Source organism: Hippopotamus amphibius, chromosome 13, assembly GCF_030028045.1.
Source record: "Hippopotamus amphibius kiboko isolate mHipAmp2 chromosome 13, mHipAmp2.hap2, whole genome shotgun sequence".
Lineage (NCBI taxonomy): Eukaryota > Metazoa > Chordata > Mammalia > Artiodactyla > Hippopotamidae > Hippopotamus > Hippopotamus amphibius.
The window spans coordinates 22,220,610-22,233,954 of NC_080198.1; the positions used below are offsets into that span (position 1 = coordinate 22,220,610).

Below are 13,345 nucleotides of genomic sequence, written 5' to 3' on the forward strand. Positions count from 1 at the left end.
GAAATCATCCATAAAAGCATTTTTTCCTTTTCTCTACCCTATGAAGATTATTATGTTGCAACAATAGATGGATAGACATCCTGTTTATAGATTAATAAATGGGTCCTTCACCAAGTTGCCAATTTTATGGGTGTTCTCTATATTAACTCTCCACCTAATGATGATGGAGTATATGTATTCACATTCATCACAACGGCATAAGTCTGAGATGATTGGACAAAATATTGCTCAGAAAAAATGTGCCAATAAATATTCTTAATCTGTACCAATGTAGCTTCCATTACAAATAAAATATAGATATTGCATTATGAGCAATGAGTTTCCTGTTGAAAGCAATTATCTTTTAAGCTGGGAAGGCAGTTTTGTAGCCAAAATATTTCTTAACAGTGAATTTTAATAGCTCATTTCTTAAGTGAGTGCTCTCTCACTCACTCACTAACTCACTCACTCACTCTCCCTCTCTCTCATTAAGTCTTTGAGGCTTCCTGGTGAAAGCATAAGACCAAAATCTCCTTTCTCTGTTTTTCCTTTTTCTTTTACCTTCAAATGGCTCTGTGGCCAAATTATGCATCATAGTAGTTTTTGCAAGAGCTATTTTAAACACAGGGCACTCACAAAGAACCTTGCATTTGCCATTCTGAATGTTCAAGTGGTTTTTGTAATCCTGGCAGTGGTTCTCATTCTCAGTTCAAAAGGATTTGAAAAGTGTCTCTATAAAAGATAAAGAAACATGTCTGTGCTGTTCCCTCGAATCTCTGTATTCTTCAGTCCTTTTAACTTCTTGTCTCCTGTGCCTGCTTATAATACCAACCAGTATTTCCATCTTTAGATTTTTCCTTCTCCTGAAAATCCTGTTAATAGTTGACTTAACTACTACCACCACCTTTACTGGCAACTAGGGAAACATTTGTGTCCCACCCTTGGACTGGCCAAGGCATTCACAGTGGCTGTTCTTGATTATAAAAGCCTTCTAGTGGGAAGTTGTTGTATAACAAAGGGAGTCCAACTTGAGGATGGAAGATGCCTTAGAGGACTGGGATGGGGAGGGTGGGGGGGACTCGAGGGAGGGTGGGGGGGGTTGAGGGAGGGAGGGAGGGAATATGGGGATATGTGTATAAAAACAGATGATTGAACTTGGTGTACCCCCCCAAAAATAATAAATTAAAAAAAAAAGCCTTCTAGTTTTGCAGATACTTATAAATATGATCTAAATAGTACAATGATTGGCATCTTTGGGGAGAAGGACCCTAGATTCCTGTGCCACCTAACCACCCAGTATACCAGCTCCTGAACAGTTCTCTGTTTTCAACCCTTTGACTCTTCTGCAAAAAATGGCTAAAGTTGGGTATTCTAAGTTAGGACACACATCCTCTGCTGAAGCTCTCATAAGCTAGAATCCATAATATTTGGCCAGATTATTTTTTCATGAAGCATTACCTAAGCCTAGTGCCTCATAGAACACACTTTAGAAAGTTTTGACTTAAGGAAATAGGCACTCATCTTGGAAACAGGTATGTTTTTATAATTTATGTGGTTCAGTATGCATAGTATCTTGTAACCTGTTAAAATAAACCAGTATTTGCAATGGAAGGTGCCTTGGTGCAATCTAGTGCTGGAAGTCCATATTCAAATTTTTTTAATTTTAATATGCATGGTTAATAAGGTTGTTAGTGATCATGCTGGATGTGAACTGGGTTTTCTTATTGTCTGATATTTTCTTTGTAAAAGCCATTAAAAGAGAACATTGCTGACAGAGTAAATCTCTCAGTACTAAAGAAATGTGTGTTAGGTAACCCCAGAGTTAGGGAGACAAATCTGTAACACACTTGCTTTGACTCTTTCCTCCATCACCATAGTAGGCATTGTTAATAGGTCACATATCTCTCCCAACTAGGAGGTGGCTCCATCATTAGTCTCAGCACAGGGCTTTGAATAGCCACTCACACAGAGTTACCATACCTCCTAAGGGCCATTCCGTGGTCTGATATTTAAAATCTCTATCAACAGTGATGTATTTAATGGCATAATTTGCCATTAAAAATTTCCTGATCATAAAAATAGAAATAATAGCATTGGCAAAGGGATAAATTTCAGTGCATCAGAAAGGGGAAAAGGGAAGCTTACCGGTCTGCAGAGAGGGGTCTTGTAGGGACATCTGTCCCAGTTCAGGAGGGACTTTGGGTTTTGGACTCACTCTTATGACATCATGACCCCTCTGCAGTCCTATCTAAATAAGGATTGCAAACCACTAACTCTGGACAATATCAATAAACAGGGAATATCTTGGGGTGTGAAAAACCAAAACCACTGGTCTCCAAAACTATAAAAGATATCTTACCTCTGGTCCATTTTATTTGAGCAGTGAGATTTGAAAGCAAGAAATAGTTGGACACCAGAATATAGAACTCAGGACTGTGCCCTTGAAGCTTGGAAATAAAGCCAAAATAGAGTTGGGGCTCTTGATGAATTGTGGAAGTGACCGATTATAGAAAGACAGTTGGAAGGAGTAGAAAGACGGTGGACTTTGAAGTAAGACTGACTTGGTCCAAATCCTGACTCCATAGCTTAATAGCTATGTGCCCTTGGACAACTTATTTAAGCTCCTTGAGTCTCAGCTTACTTGCCAGGTAAGGTTATAGTATATCACTCTTAGCACATAGGAAAATTAACATGCAACAAATGCTAATTCTCCATATCATTTTACTTATTCTAGTGAGGAGAAAATGGCAGGATACACATATGGTGAAGACCTCAGGAATAAGTAAATAGAACAGGGGTGAATTAAACATGTTTCCCTTGTTTCGCCCTGGGTGGTCTTAGCGGTCAAGCTTAATGGAAACTTGGATCTCCAACCAAATATTGCTCATTCATCAGGTGTCATTTCCATGCTGTCAGTTTTGGGTTAACTGATAGATATTCCAGAATTGGAATAAAATGGTTGGGTGTTTATCTTGATTAATTAAAAATGCCAAAATGTTGTTTGGGATTAAGGGTGATGTTTAAGATATTTCCTTTAAATTCTCAGCTTTTCAGGATGGATTGTTTACTCAGTAAAAGTATTTCTTCCTTGGAAGAAACTAAAAGGGCAGAGTAGGCGGGTGTTTTTCAAGAAATACTGTTGTTCTCATGTCATTTGTAAATTTGGACATCATTTGCTTTAACCCAAGGATCCTAGGGCTTCATTTTGTACAAAAGAAACAAACTTCAAGAACAAACCAAAAGTAGAAAAGCAAGCTGTAGAAGCTCACTCACATTTCAGCAAAAGGCAAATCTGGTCCCAGTTGAACTGATCTGTCGGCTTATTTATAAGATTACAGCAAATCCCAAGATTGAATGCCTCACCTGAATCACTTCCTTATTGACTGAATCCATTTAGACTCCCCTCTAATTTAGCAGAGTGTTTTTATTAAAGCCAGGCATACAAACATCAATTATCCAAGCTGCATCTAATTTCCTTCACCATTTATTTTCCTTCGTTGGTTGCCAATGGATTAGAAGACATGATTAGAATTCAGCAGGAAAATAAAAACAACAACAAAAATGAGAAAAACAGTTCCACAAAAACAGATGCTTAAACAAGAGCAACAACATTCAGAATTAAAATAACTTGTGATTAAAAGAAAGTCTTTATCTTGCCTAATGTAAACACGCTGGCTTGATTTTTATCAGCAGTGCCTACTGCAGTGGGACTAAATTAGCAACCTGAACTGGAAGAAGCAAACAAAACCCCGTAGTTGCACTTACTATGCTTAATGTGTACACTACAATGTGTTTTAAATGCAGAATAGTACTTAACTATTTGCAATAATCATTGCAGAATGGCTGGCTTATTGCTGAAGTCTTTCTGTTTGTTCGCTTCCAGCCAGTGTCAGGGAGAGAAAAAGAATAAAGCAAAGACATTCAAGTCATTTTATGAATTTGTTAAAGGTACAGATTTGTTTCAAAGGAATGGTATTAATGTTGGATTGGATACATTTATTTAATCAGCCATTGCTACAACCTAGGTACAGTAAAGCTGTTGGTGAGAGCAAGAAAATGGTCCAACAAAGGAAAATAACTTAAAATCTGAAAAGCCACTATCAAAGAAATAACAAATAATGCAAAGGAGGTGTGGTGGCTGCACTGAATTTGAGGATAAGCATCAATCAAATTGTGTCTGTGTCAGTGGGTGGCAAACTGTGACCCATGGACCAAATCCGGCCTCTCAGTTGTTTTTGTGAATAAAGTTTTATTGACATGGTCTGCTTATTCATTTACATATTGTCTATAACCGCTTTAATGCTGCAACAGCAGAGTTGAGTAGCTAAAACAGGGACTGGCCCACAAAGCCTAATATATTTACTGACTAGCCCTTAACAGAACAAGTTTGCTCACTCCTGGTGTGTGTCAGCGGCACCCCTAACATCGCCCAGCTGTGCCAGACAGCCCAGCGTGTGGTGTGGTGTGGTGAAATAGACCCTGGTTGAAACTGTGACTCCTTAGTAGCTGAGAAACCCTAAACAGAGCCTCTATCAATAAAATAGAGGTTATTAAACCTATCTTATAAAGTTAATATCAGTACACTCTGGATGCTGAATATATGATAGTTCCCTTCCCGGCCTCCCTGAAGTCCGTGTAGGTGTCTGGAAATCAAAGGCTTTTCAATCCCCTACTCATGGCATTTGCTTTGTAAGACTCTGGTTTGGTCCCTGCTGCTTTGGTCCATCTCATTTACCACCACTTCACTTTGCAAGCCCTAGCCTCCTTATACTCCTCTAGGTTCTATTCAGTTTCCCTAAGGCACCAAGTTTTTTTCTGCCCCATTGACATTTGCCCATGGTGTTCTCTTGTCTCAAAGCACTTAACTCCTCATTTCTCTCATAATCTATCTGGCTTCTTCCAGACTGTCCAGATACTCTGCTAAATGTCACTGCCTACAAGAGGCCCTCCCTGACCACCCAGTGTAACATGAGTCCTGTCCTGTGATCTCACAGTATCAAAAATCTCCCTCCCCTTCATAAGCAATATCATAGTTTACAATTTCAGATATAGATATAGAACATTTTTGGTCTGTTTTTTAAAAATCTTTCTTGTCAGCCTAGCTACTGACCACACACAGTGGTTAAAAGAGTGCCTAGCACAGAGTAGACCTTTAAGAATATATTTTGATTAAATGACTTACTTTTCATTCAGCAGTCTGGCAATATTTGCCTTTCATTAAAAGGAGCCAGGATAACAAGAAGGAAGGAAGGGAGGGAGGGAGGGAGGGAGGAAGGAAGGCGAAAGGAAGAAAGAAAGAAAAGACCGAAGTTTTGATCTCATGACATGCTGGCTACATAATTTGGTGCAAATCATTTTCACTTTTCTGTGCCTCACTTTTCTCATCTGTAAAATGGGATAGGTAATCGCTACCTCGCATGTTTGTGGCAAAATCAGCTGTGGTAATGAATGAGAAAATACCAGTCACAGTACATATTATGGAACCTCAGTAGGTTTACTGGCTCTGAAAGACATTTGACAGTAGGTAAAACTGTAGCCTCGGTGATTCTCCAGATCTTTAGTATTCTCAGTTTTCTTATCTGTAAAATGAGGATAAAAATTATATCCATCTCAAATACTACTTATGTAATAAATGTGTTAATATATGTAAAATAGAATACTGCCTGTCACCTGCTAAATACCTGCTAAACATTAGCTATTGTTGTATTTGTGATTATTATTAATATTTCGATTCTTAAAGATTACAAACACTTTTCTGAGGAAAGTGCTCATTCTAACAAAGTTTTGTAAACAGATGCAGAGAGTTCACAATTCCCCTGAAACTCATACCCTATGTTATCTGTGTGTTACCATTTGCCATTATCTGCCTTTGAGGCCAAATTCTAAAGGAGTGGCTTAGTCATAGGACTTAGCCTAAAATTATGTCAAAAATTGTTGTGTGTGTGAACATATCTTCAGATTCCCTAACATTCATTAGATTCTCAAAAGGATTACATTCCTCAAAAAGGGTTTTAGTTGTGATTTTTGTTTGTTTATTTAGGGTTGAGAGGAGCTTGATAAATACCAAAGGCTGTAGCTTTTCTTCTTTTGAAGTTCATTATTTTAATTGTGGACTGAAATCTGCACCCAGAGTGTATTTTGCAAAGCCAAACACATGCAGACATTTGGAAAACCTGCATTTGGACTGCCTGGCCACCTGCATAGCTGCCAACAGCTGCCGCAAAGCCCTCCTTGGGAGTAGCTGCTGGGGTCCAGGGACCTGTGCAGTAGGTCTGTCACCGTGACTGCCTCACTAGATGATCTTTACTTTTGTGAAACAGTAAATAGCAACCCTTGTAACCCTCACCTGAGAATTTAGAAAAGCCTGCCCCTGAAAGCACTTAGGAATCTACTGAGGGAAAGTCTCAGATTCTTAAATAGACCTAGCACTGACTTTATAAAAACATTCCCTTTGCCAGAGGGGGAAAAAAAAGACTATTAAAAGTTTCTATTGGTATTGTCATGGAGCAGCAATTAGAGGTTGTAATAATAAATGAACACGTGAGGCACACATTGAAAATTTGACATGCTTTATAAATGCCAAATAATAATAATGATGTCACAAGGCTTTCATTTTCAAACTGTCTTAATTTCATTCTCAGTTTGAGATTGCAGATTATAGTAGTTAATTATAGAAACTGGCCCAGAGTGAAACCTTAAATCAGATTTCCATTAAAGTGCATGACTGCAGCAAATTACTTTATAGGAGGAGAGAACAGCATCATCTCTGGTGGTGTGGGGTCTTCCCATCACTCCTGGTGGTGATTTCCTCTTGGTGCTCCGTGGTGCACCACATGTCCTAAACAATTCCATGTCTCTGAGCTAAGCAACCTGTGTACTTCTGTGTCTTGCTGCTCTTCTTATAAAACTCCTAACTGCTTTGTTAGTATCAAACTCTTACTCCTCTCTCTCTCTCTCTCACCTTCTGTCACGCTCCCTCTCTCACTGCTTATCTCACTCTCTCATGCTCTCACATGGTTGCTCTATATCTCTCATCTCATGTTTGCTCACATGCTCACTCTTCTCTCTGTCCCTGTCTCTCTTTCCCATCACTCCCCCTCTACCCCTGAGGGAGACTTTCAAGGCTTGCCTTCACCCAGCTCTGGGAAAGGAATGAATAAGCCAAAAGAATCAGGTTCCCATCCCTGCTCTGGCACCTGCCACTCTTTACTTCACCTGCATTTTGGTTGCCCTTTTTTTTTTAACGAAAGTTCCTGCTCTTTCTTTCTCTTTGTCACCTGGAATATCACCTCTTCCAAAAGGCCCCTTTCACTACAGCAGTCTGCACCACTGGTGGTGCTCTGGTCTTAGCTCTGTGAGACTAAGGAGCCAGGATTGTAATTGCAAGTTTACTGGTCTGGCTCTCAAACTAGCCTTTGAACTGCTTAAGGACAGTGATGACATCTTATTCATCTCCATATCCCAAGCACTTAACTCTGTGTCCAGTACAAGGGAGATGGCCATTAAGTTTCTACTGAAATTAATCTGATTCATTCACTCTTGAAATTATTTATTAGGTGATTACAGTATGTCTTGGACTGTGCTAGCTGCTTATTAAAACTAGGTAATCCTGTTGTAGAGGAGCACAAAGGTGACCCACCCAAGGTGTTGTATCTTGGACATGGGGATGCAGGGTGAGAGGTGAATATATTACATTGGAGAACAATTGTCCCTTTTTAAGCACACCTTACAAAACCACCTTTTCCTCCACCATTGGAAAAGAGGGCTTTTCCTTGGGTTCAGTACCAGTTGAAGTGGTTGGCTCACTTTTAGGTACAAGTTGTTCTATGAAGAGTATGTGTTTTTATCTGTCAGATGCTCATTAAACACAATGAGATACTGACATAAAAGACTTATGGGAACTGATACCAAATGAGGCAACACCAGAATCACAGATCATATCTGACACTCTGGGGTATACATCTGCTGAGTAGTATTGGATCATAAGGCCAGGGATATCTTCCCACCTCTTGTGCCCCCTCTTGCCTATGTGGATGACTTCACATATGTTTGTTGTGTGTGATGTGACTACTCTGTAGAACAATCATACTGTTTTAGGTGGATTAAACAGAATAATTCACCCTAACTTGATGACGCAGAAAAGCTTCACTGAGAAGTTGTTGACATCAGAACTCATCCTTAAAGAATATGCAGGTTAGGGGCTTCCCTGATGGCTCAGTGGTTAAGAATCTGCCTGCCTAATGCAGGGGACACGGGTTCGAGCCCTGGGCTGGGAAGATCCCGCATGCCGCGGAGAAACTAAGCCCGTGCGCCACAACTACTGAGCCTGCGCTCTAGAGCAGAGCTCCGCAACAAGAGAAACCACCGCAGTGAAAAACCAGTACACCACAACGGAGAGTAGCCCCCGCTCACCACAACTAGAGAAAGCCCATGCACAGCAACAAAGACCCAACGCAGCCAAAAATAAAAAAATTAATAAATACATAAATAAGAATATGCAGGTTGGACCATAGCAGAGGTGTACGAGGGCCAGTGTGTGCTTTACCAGAAAGCTTAGTTCTTCCACAAAAACTGAGTGAGCCTCAGCTGTTCCTGAGTTTCTCTTGGACCCTGTGGAGTCATTATTGCTCTTGAGTGGATTTTTTCTTCCATTATTCTGGCAAGCTCCTCTCCATCCCACAGCTATTTGGAAACTACTGCTGTACCAAACCTCAATACTAACAGCATTTAATAGCCGTCATTAGAAAGCAAGCTTCTGCTTAGCAGTCGGCCTGCTGTGAATGGTAATGGGAGATTTCTTTTTTGGGAGTATCCCCAACCTCTAATTGGTTTGAAAAATATTGCTCATTTATTTTATTCATAAAACATTACCTTTTTACTGAGCTTCAGTACGTTTGTGATCTATTATGTTCAAATTCAGCATAGCTGCAGTCTACTGAAAGGTTTTTCTTCTTGTACTTGCTATCTATGTAACCTGTCCACTTTCATTATTGCTTGTTGAAATAAATGTATGTATAAATACCCATTAAATACCTTACAGGCATGTAATAAGCATCTCACATGTCATCTCATTTAGGCCTTTCAACAACTTTATGGACTAGGTACTATTATTCCCATTTTATAGGTGGGGAAATCATGTTCAAGACAGGGTATGTCCCTTGCCCAAAATTCCAGCTTTAGCAGCTGACATGAATGAAGAATCAGTAGGCAATCTAGAGGCTGACTTTGAGCCTCACCACTGCTACCTGTTAGCTGTGTAACACTGGGACACATGATGTGAATTTTCCGAGTGGCTTTATCAGCTGTAGAGGGCTAACCCTCACTATACTTACTGTACTGTACTGCAAGGATGAAAATTTAAAATGAGAGTTCACATAATAGCACTTTTTAAAGCAGTTAAGTGCTGAACAAATGTAAGGTATTCTTTTCTCATATGTTTTGTGTAGTTAATTTAGCATATTGAAATAATGGGATTTAAAAATGGCATGCACACATGTATGCTTTGCAATTAGTGTAGCATAATTTAATTGTGACTCCATTGAAGTTTTGATGCCTCCAGCTTGATGAATAGCCATTATCTGTGGGTGTTATCAGTTAATCTAGGTAACGAATTCTCTTCATTATCTTGTTCTTCATGTTAATTATACAGGATTTTCTTATACCTATTTATCAAGTCAGGACAAGTACAGTTGTTTTGCCCACATGCCTTTGAATATGGAATAGGTACAAACACAGGTTAACATGATGGGCTTAAATTTACATTTCTGAAAAATTCTAGTCAGTGGCTTGACTTTCTTATATCCATAGTTGTAGTATGAGCTTGTATCTCTTTATTTTGGGGGTCTTTTTTTTAATCAAAAATGTCATTTTCTGAGATAATTAAGCTATTTGACTTTTGAGAATATAACTCTGGCATATCAAAGAGGTATCAGGGAAGCATAGAAACATTTGGAATTTTACTTCTTAATACAAAACAACAAATAATCAATGTTACTAGTCTTAAAATATTTTATGAGGTTCCAGAGCAGGTAAAATTTCAAATAGGAACCATGGGAGGAAAAGACATAAGTACATGAAATTTTAAATGAAACTCCTCATAAAATAACAGTACCAGACAATAATCTAAAACAAAGCAAAAGACAGGATATAAGAAATGAGTGTTGATTGAATTCATTTTTAATTCAGAGAAGTGATTGATAGGATAATCTAGGTTAATATGGTAATGTTATACATTGATATTTATTAATTCAGTACTAAATTTTAACTTTCTTAACATTTTCTGAGCCTTTTGTTTTATAGTTTATGTTCTGTGTTTTTCAAAAGAGGGGGTATTATTTTAATTGGTTCTATTGTTTAGCCAGTTATTTAGGGGAATGTTGACTATCAGCATATTGATGGGCACCTTCTTATTTGTAATTTCAGGTTGAAGCCATCCTAGTCAATATTTTTGGCGGAATCGTCAACTGTGCCATCATTGCCAACGGGATCACCAAAGCCTGCCGGGAGCTGGAACTCAAGGTGCCCCTGGTGGTCCGGCTTGAAGGTGAGTTACAGTAGATTTCCACAGTGCCAGTACCTGCTTCTTCAGGATCAGGTGACTGGCATGTTCTACACTCACAAACTTCTTGAGACAACATAAGCAAACACTGAATTGCATAAGATGAAGTAAATGCAGTACAGCAGTACCTCTCTGAGTTTCTAATCTGGATTATAGCTCTCTAAGAATGGCATATGTTATAAGTCTCCAGATTTTCCAAACATATTCCAGAGGGGAGCCCTTTTATTATGAATCACATCATGAGATTAGTGTTCTGGGAAAAACGCTCTGAGAAATGGTGCTCCAAGAATTATTCATCATGAGAGAGCAGGGCTTCTCAAACGTTTTGGTCTGAGGACTTCCTTAGTTGTTAAAATTGAGAACCCTGAAGATCTCTTGTTTATTTCGGGTTATATCTGTCAATATTTATTCATTTATATAACTGACTAATTAATTTGGTAATAGGAATAACTACTTGGAAGTTTTTAAATACTCATTTTTTAAATAATAAAATTTTTTTTGTATTATATATTTTATATGTAAAGATACATACTATATAGTTTATGAAGAATATATCTTTTTAAAATTTTAGTAAGAATAGCAGCATTGTTTTATGGTTTTGCAACTCTCTTTAATATCTAGCTTATTATTTGCTTCTGCATAAGATCTATTGCAATATGTTGTTTTTTTTGAAGTATATGAAGAAAATCTGGCCTCATAGAGCTATGTATCCGGAAAAGGGAGCAATTTTTAATAATAATTTCACATAATTTTGAATATTTTTCTTTGCTATTGCACTGAAACCTGTAAGTAATAGTTTCTTTATTAAAGATTAGTTTTAATGTAGAATCTGAAACTATTTCAATGAACTTTTTATACTCTGTTATATTAAAAAATGTTCTGTCTTGTACATGCGTGATTTGTAATATCATGCATTGATCATATGGAAAATTTTGAATTATGCAGATCTTCCAAAAGTTAACGTATTTCAACACACAATATCAAAAAATTCACATCTGTTAACGTCACACCATTATCAGAAAAGCTTCTAAGTATTGAGCAGCTGTCAAGGTGGTAGATGCAAGTTTTCTAGAATTGTAATTTTCATTTGAAAGTAAAAATTTTCTCATCATCCACAGAATGGTAAGCTGTTTTCCTTTGAAGTGACAGACTTACTTCATCATTTTTGAGAAAATGTCTGCCAGATAACTAAGTCTGAACAACCATAGTGTGTTCTTTATTCTTCCAAGAAAAAATAATGTTCCATGGGAAAATGGGTGGTTTAGCTTGCTAACTCAAACAATTATACAAATGCTTTTCCGGTTATACAACCATCGTAGTTGAGTATGCAGCAGAGTGCTTTTTGTATACTTCCCATTTGATCACACAGAGTATTAGAAAGATGTGTACTCAACGGTTGAGATTTAATAAAAATAATTTTTTTACTGTTCATTAAAGGCATTCTTACTTGAAAGCAACTTTTCCTTGTGAATGTGAGGTGGTGAAAAATAAAATGAATGCTAGTACAGATTGGTGCTGCTTGATCCCATAGTAACATGCCAGCAGTTTTACCCAGAGTTACTTTAACTTCATCAGGGCAGATGCCAACAGAGTATTACTATTACTGTTATTATATTATTACTACTACTACTACTACTTTAAAAAGAGTTCTTACATCAGGGACCTCCAACAGTGTTCTATAAACCACACTTTACGAACCATTGTAGTAGAGAAGCAGAAACACACTTTAACATGAAAACTATGCAAAAGTCCTGTCCACATTGTCAACAAATTCAGATTACAGTGATGAAGCAGCCCCTTGGGTGACTTCTACACTATCATTTTTAGGATAGCTTAATTTCTTAAATTACCATGCTGGTGGTGTAATTCCCTGGAGACCACCTTCTCCTCAAAATAACATCCAGGGATATTTTGACCCTACTGTATAGCCCCGTATTCCTTTGAAGTCAAGCCTCCAGAACAGCTGTAGCCCTGTTTTTCTCCCTCTGCTTCTTTGTGTCTCTTCTCTCACTCTCTACCACTCTCTTTTCTCTCTGCCTCTCTGAGACTCTCTACCTCACAAACCTAGATGTGCATCGCATGGACTTGATAGAAGTAATGATCACAAAAGAAAAATGAAAATAGCAGGGTCTCCAGTGGGCAAAGTTTAATATGTTCATTATAACATTTGATTTACTTTAAAGTTCTTTAAAATGTAAATACAACATAATTGATCCCAATAAAAATAATTTCAGTGAAAGGAAAATGATTAGCAAGGCTGCAATGAAAAGAAAATTCATCAAGGAGTTAATGGGCTCATCAGTGTAGGTATAACTATTTAAATTTTGCTCTCAGACTACTTTCAGAGTCAAAGTGATCAGTGACCCTCAGGTTCTAAAAGTCAGCCCTTCTTGTGTTCTTAAAGGGGAGCAAGTCTCTATGAGCAAATCATACTAGTTTCTGTCACTTGGAAATGACTAGAAACTAGTGCATGCTATGGTGCACTCATTCTGTCTAGTGATCCTCCCTGCAACTGTGTTGTCAGCAGAGGCCCATAGTTATTAGCTTGTAGTACGTTCTTGGAAAAGAAAGTTACGCCACTTTTAATTTTTCCCAAAAGATTAAAAGCAACACGTCTCTTATTTTCACACTATGCTTAGTATTCCATAAACAATAATTGATCCCTATCATTTAACATATCCTTACCATGTGTAGCAGGATGGTACACATGCTGAAATCTGCAAACTACCACATCTAAAATTAACTCCCTTAATAATCAGTATTGTCTATATCAAAGGTCTATCTGAGCTACTAGGAAGAAGCTTTGAA

General features: G+C 38.0%; 1 protein-coding gene across 8 annotated transcripts in view; it reads left to right on the forward strand.

Annotated features, from left to right (window-relative positions):
* The window catches only part of SUCLG2 (succinate-CoA ligase GDP-forming subunit beta), a 271,828-nt gene that overhangs the window by 240,892 nt on the left and 17,591 nt on the right, over window positions 1-13,345 (forward strand). For all 8 annotated transcript variants that reach the window (XR_009048872.1, XM_057706918.1, XM_057706925.1 and 5 more), the window contains one exon: window positions 10,402-10,522. Coding sequence is in view for 7 of the 8 variants with exons in the window: in XM_057706918.1 (XP_057562901.1) it covers window positions 10,402-10,522 (121 nt within the window). In the remaining variant the exon portion in view is untranslated. The remainder of the gene's footprint in view (window positions 1-10,401; window positions 10,523-13,345) is intronic.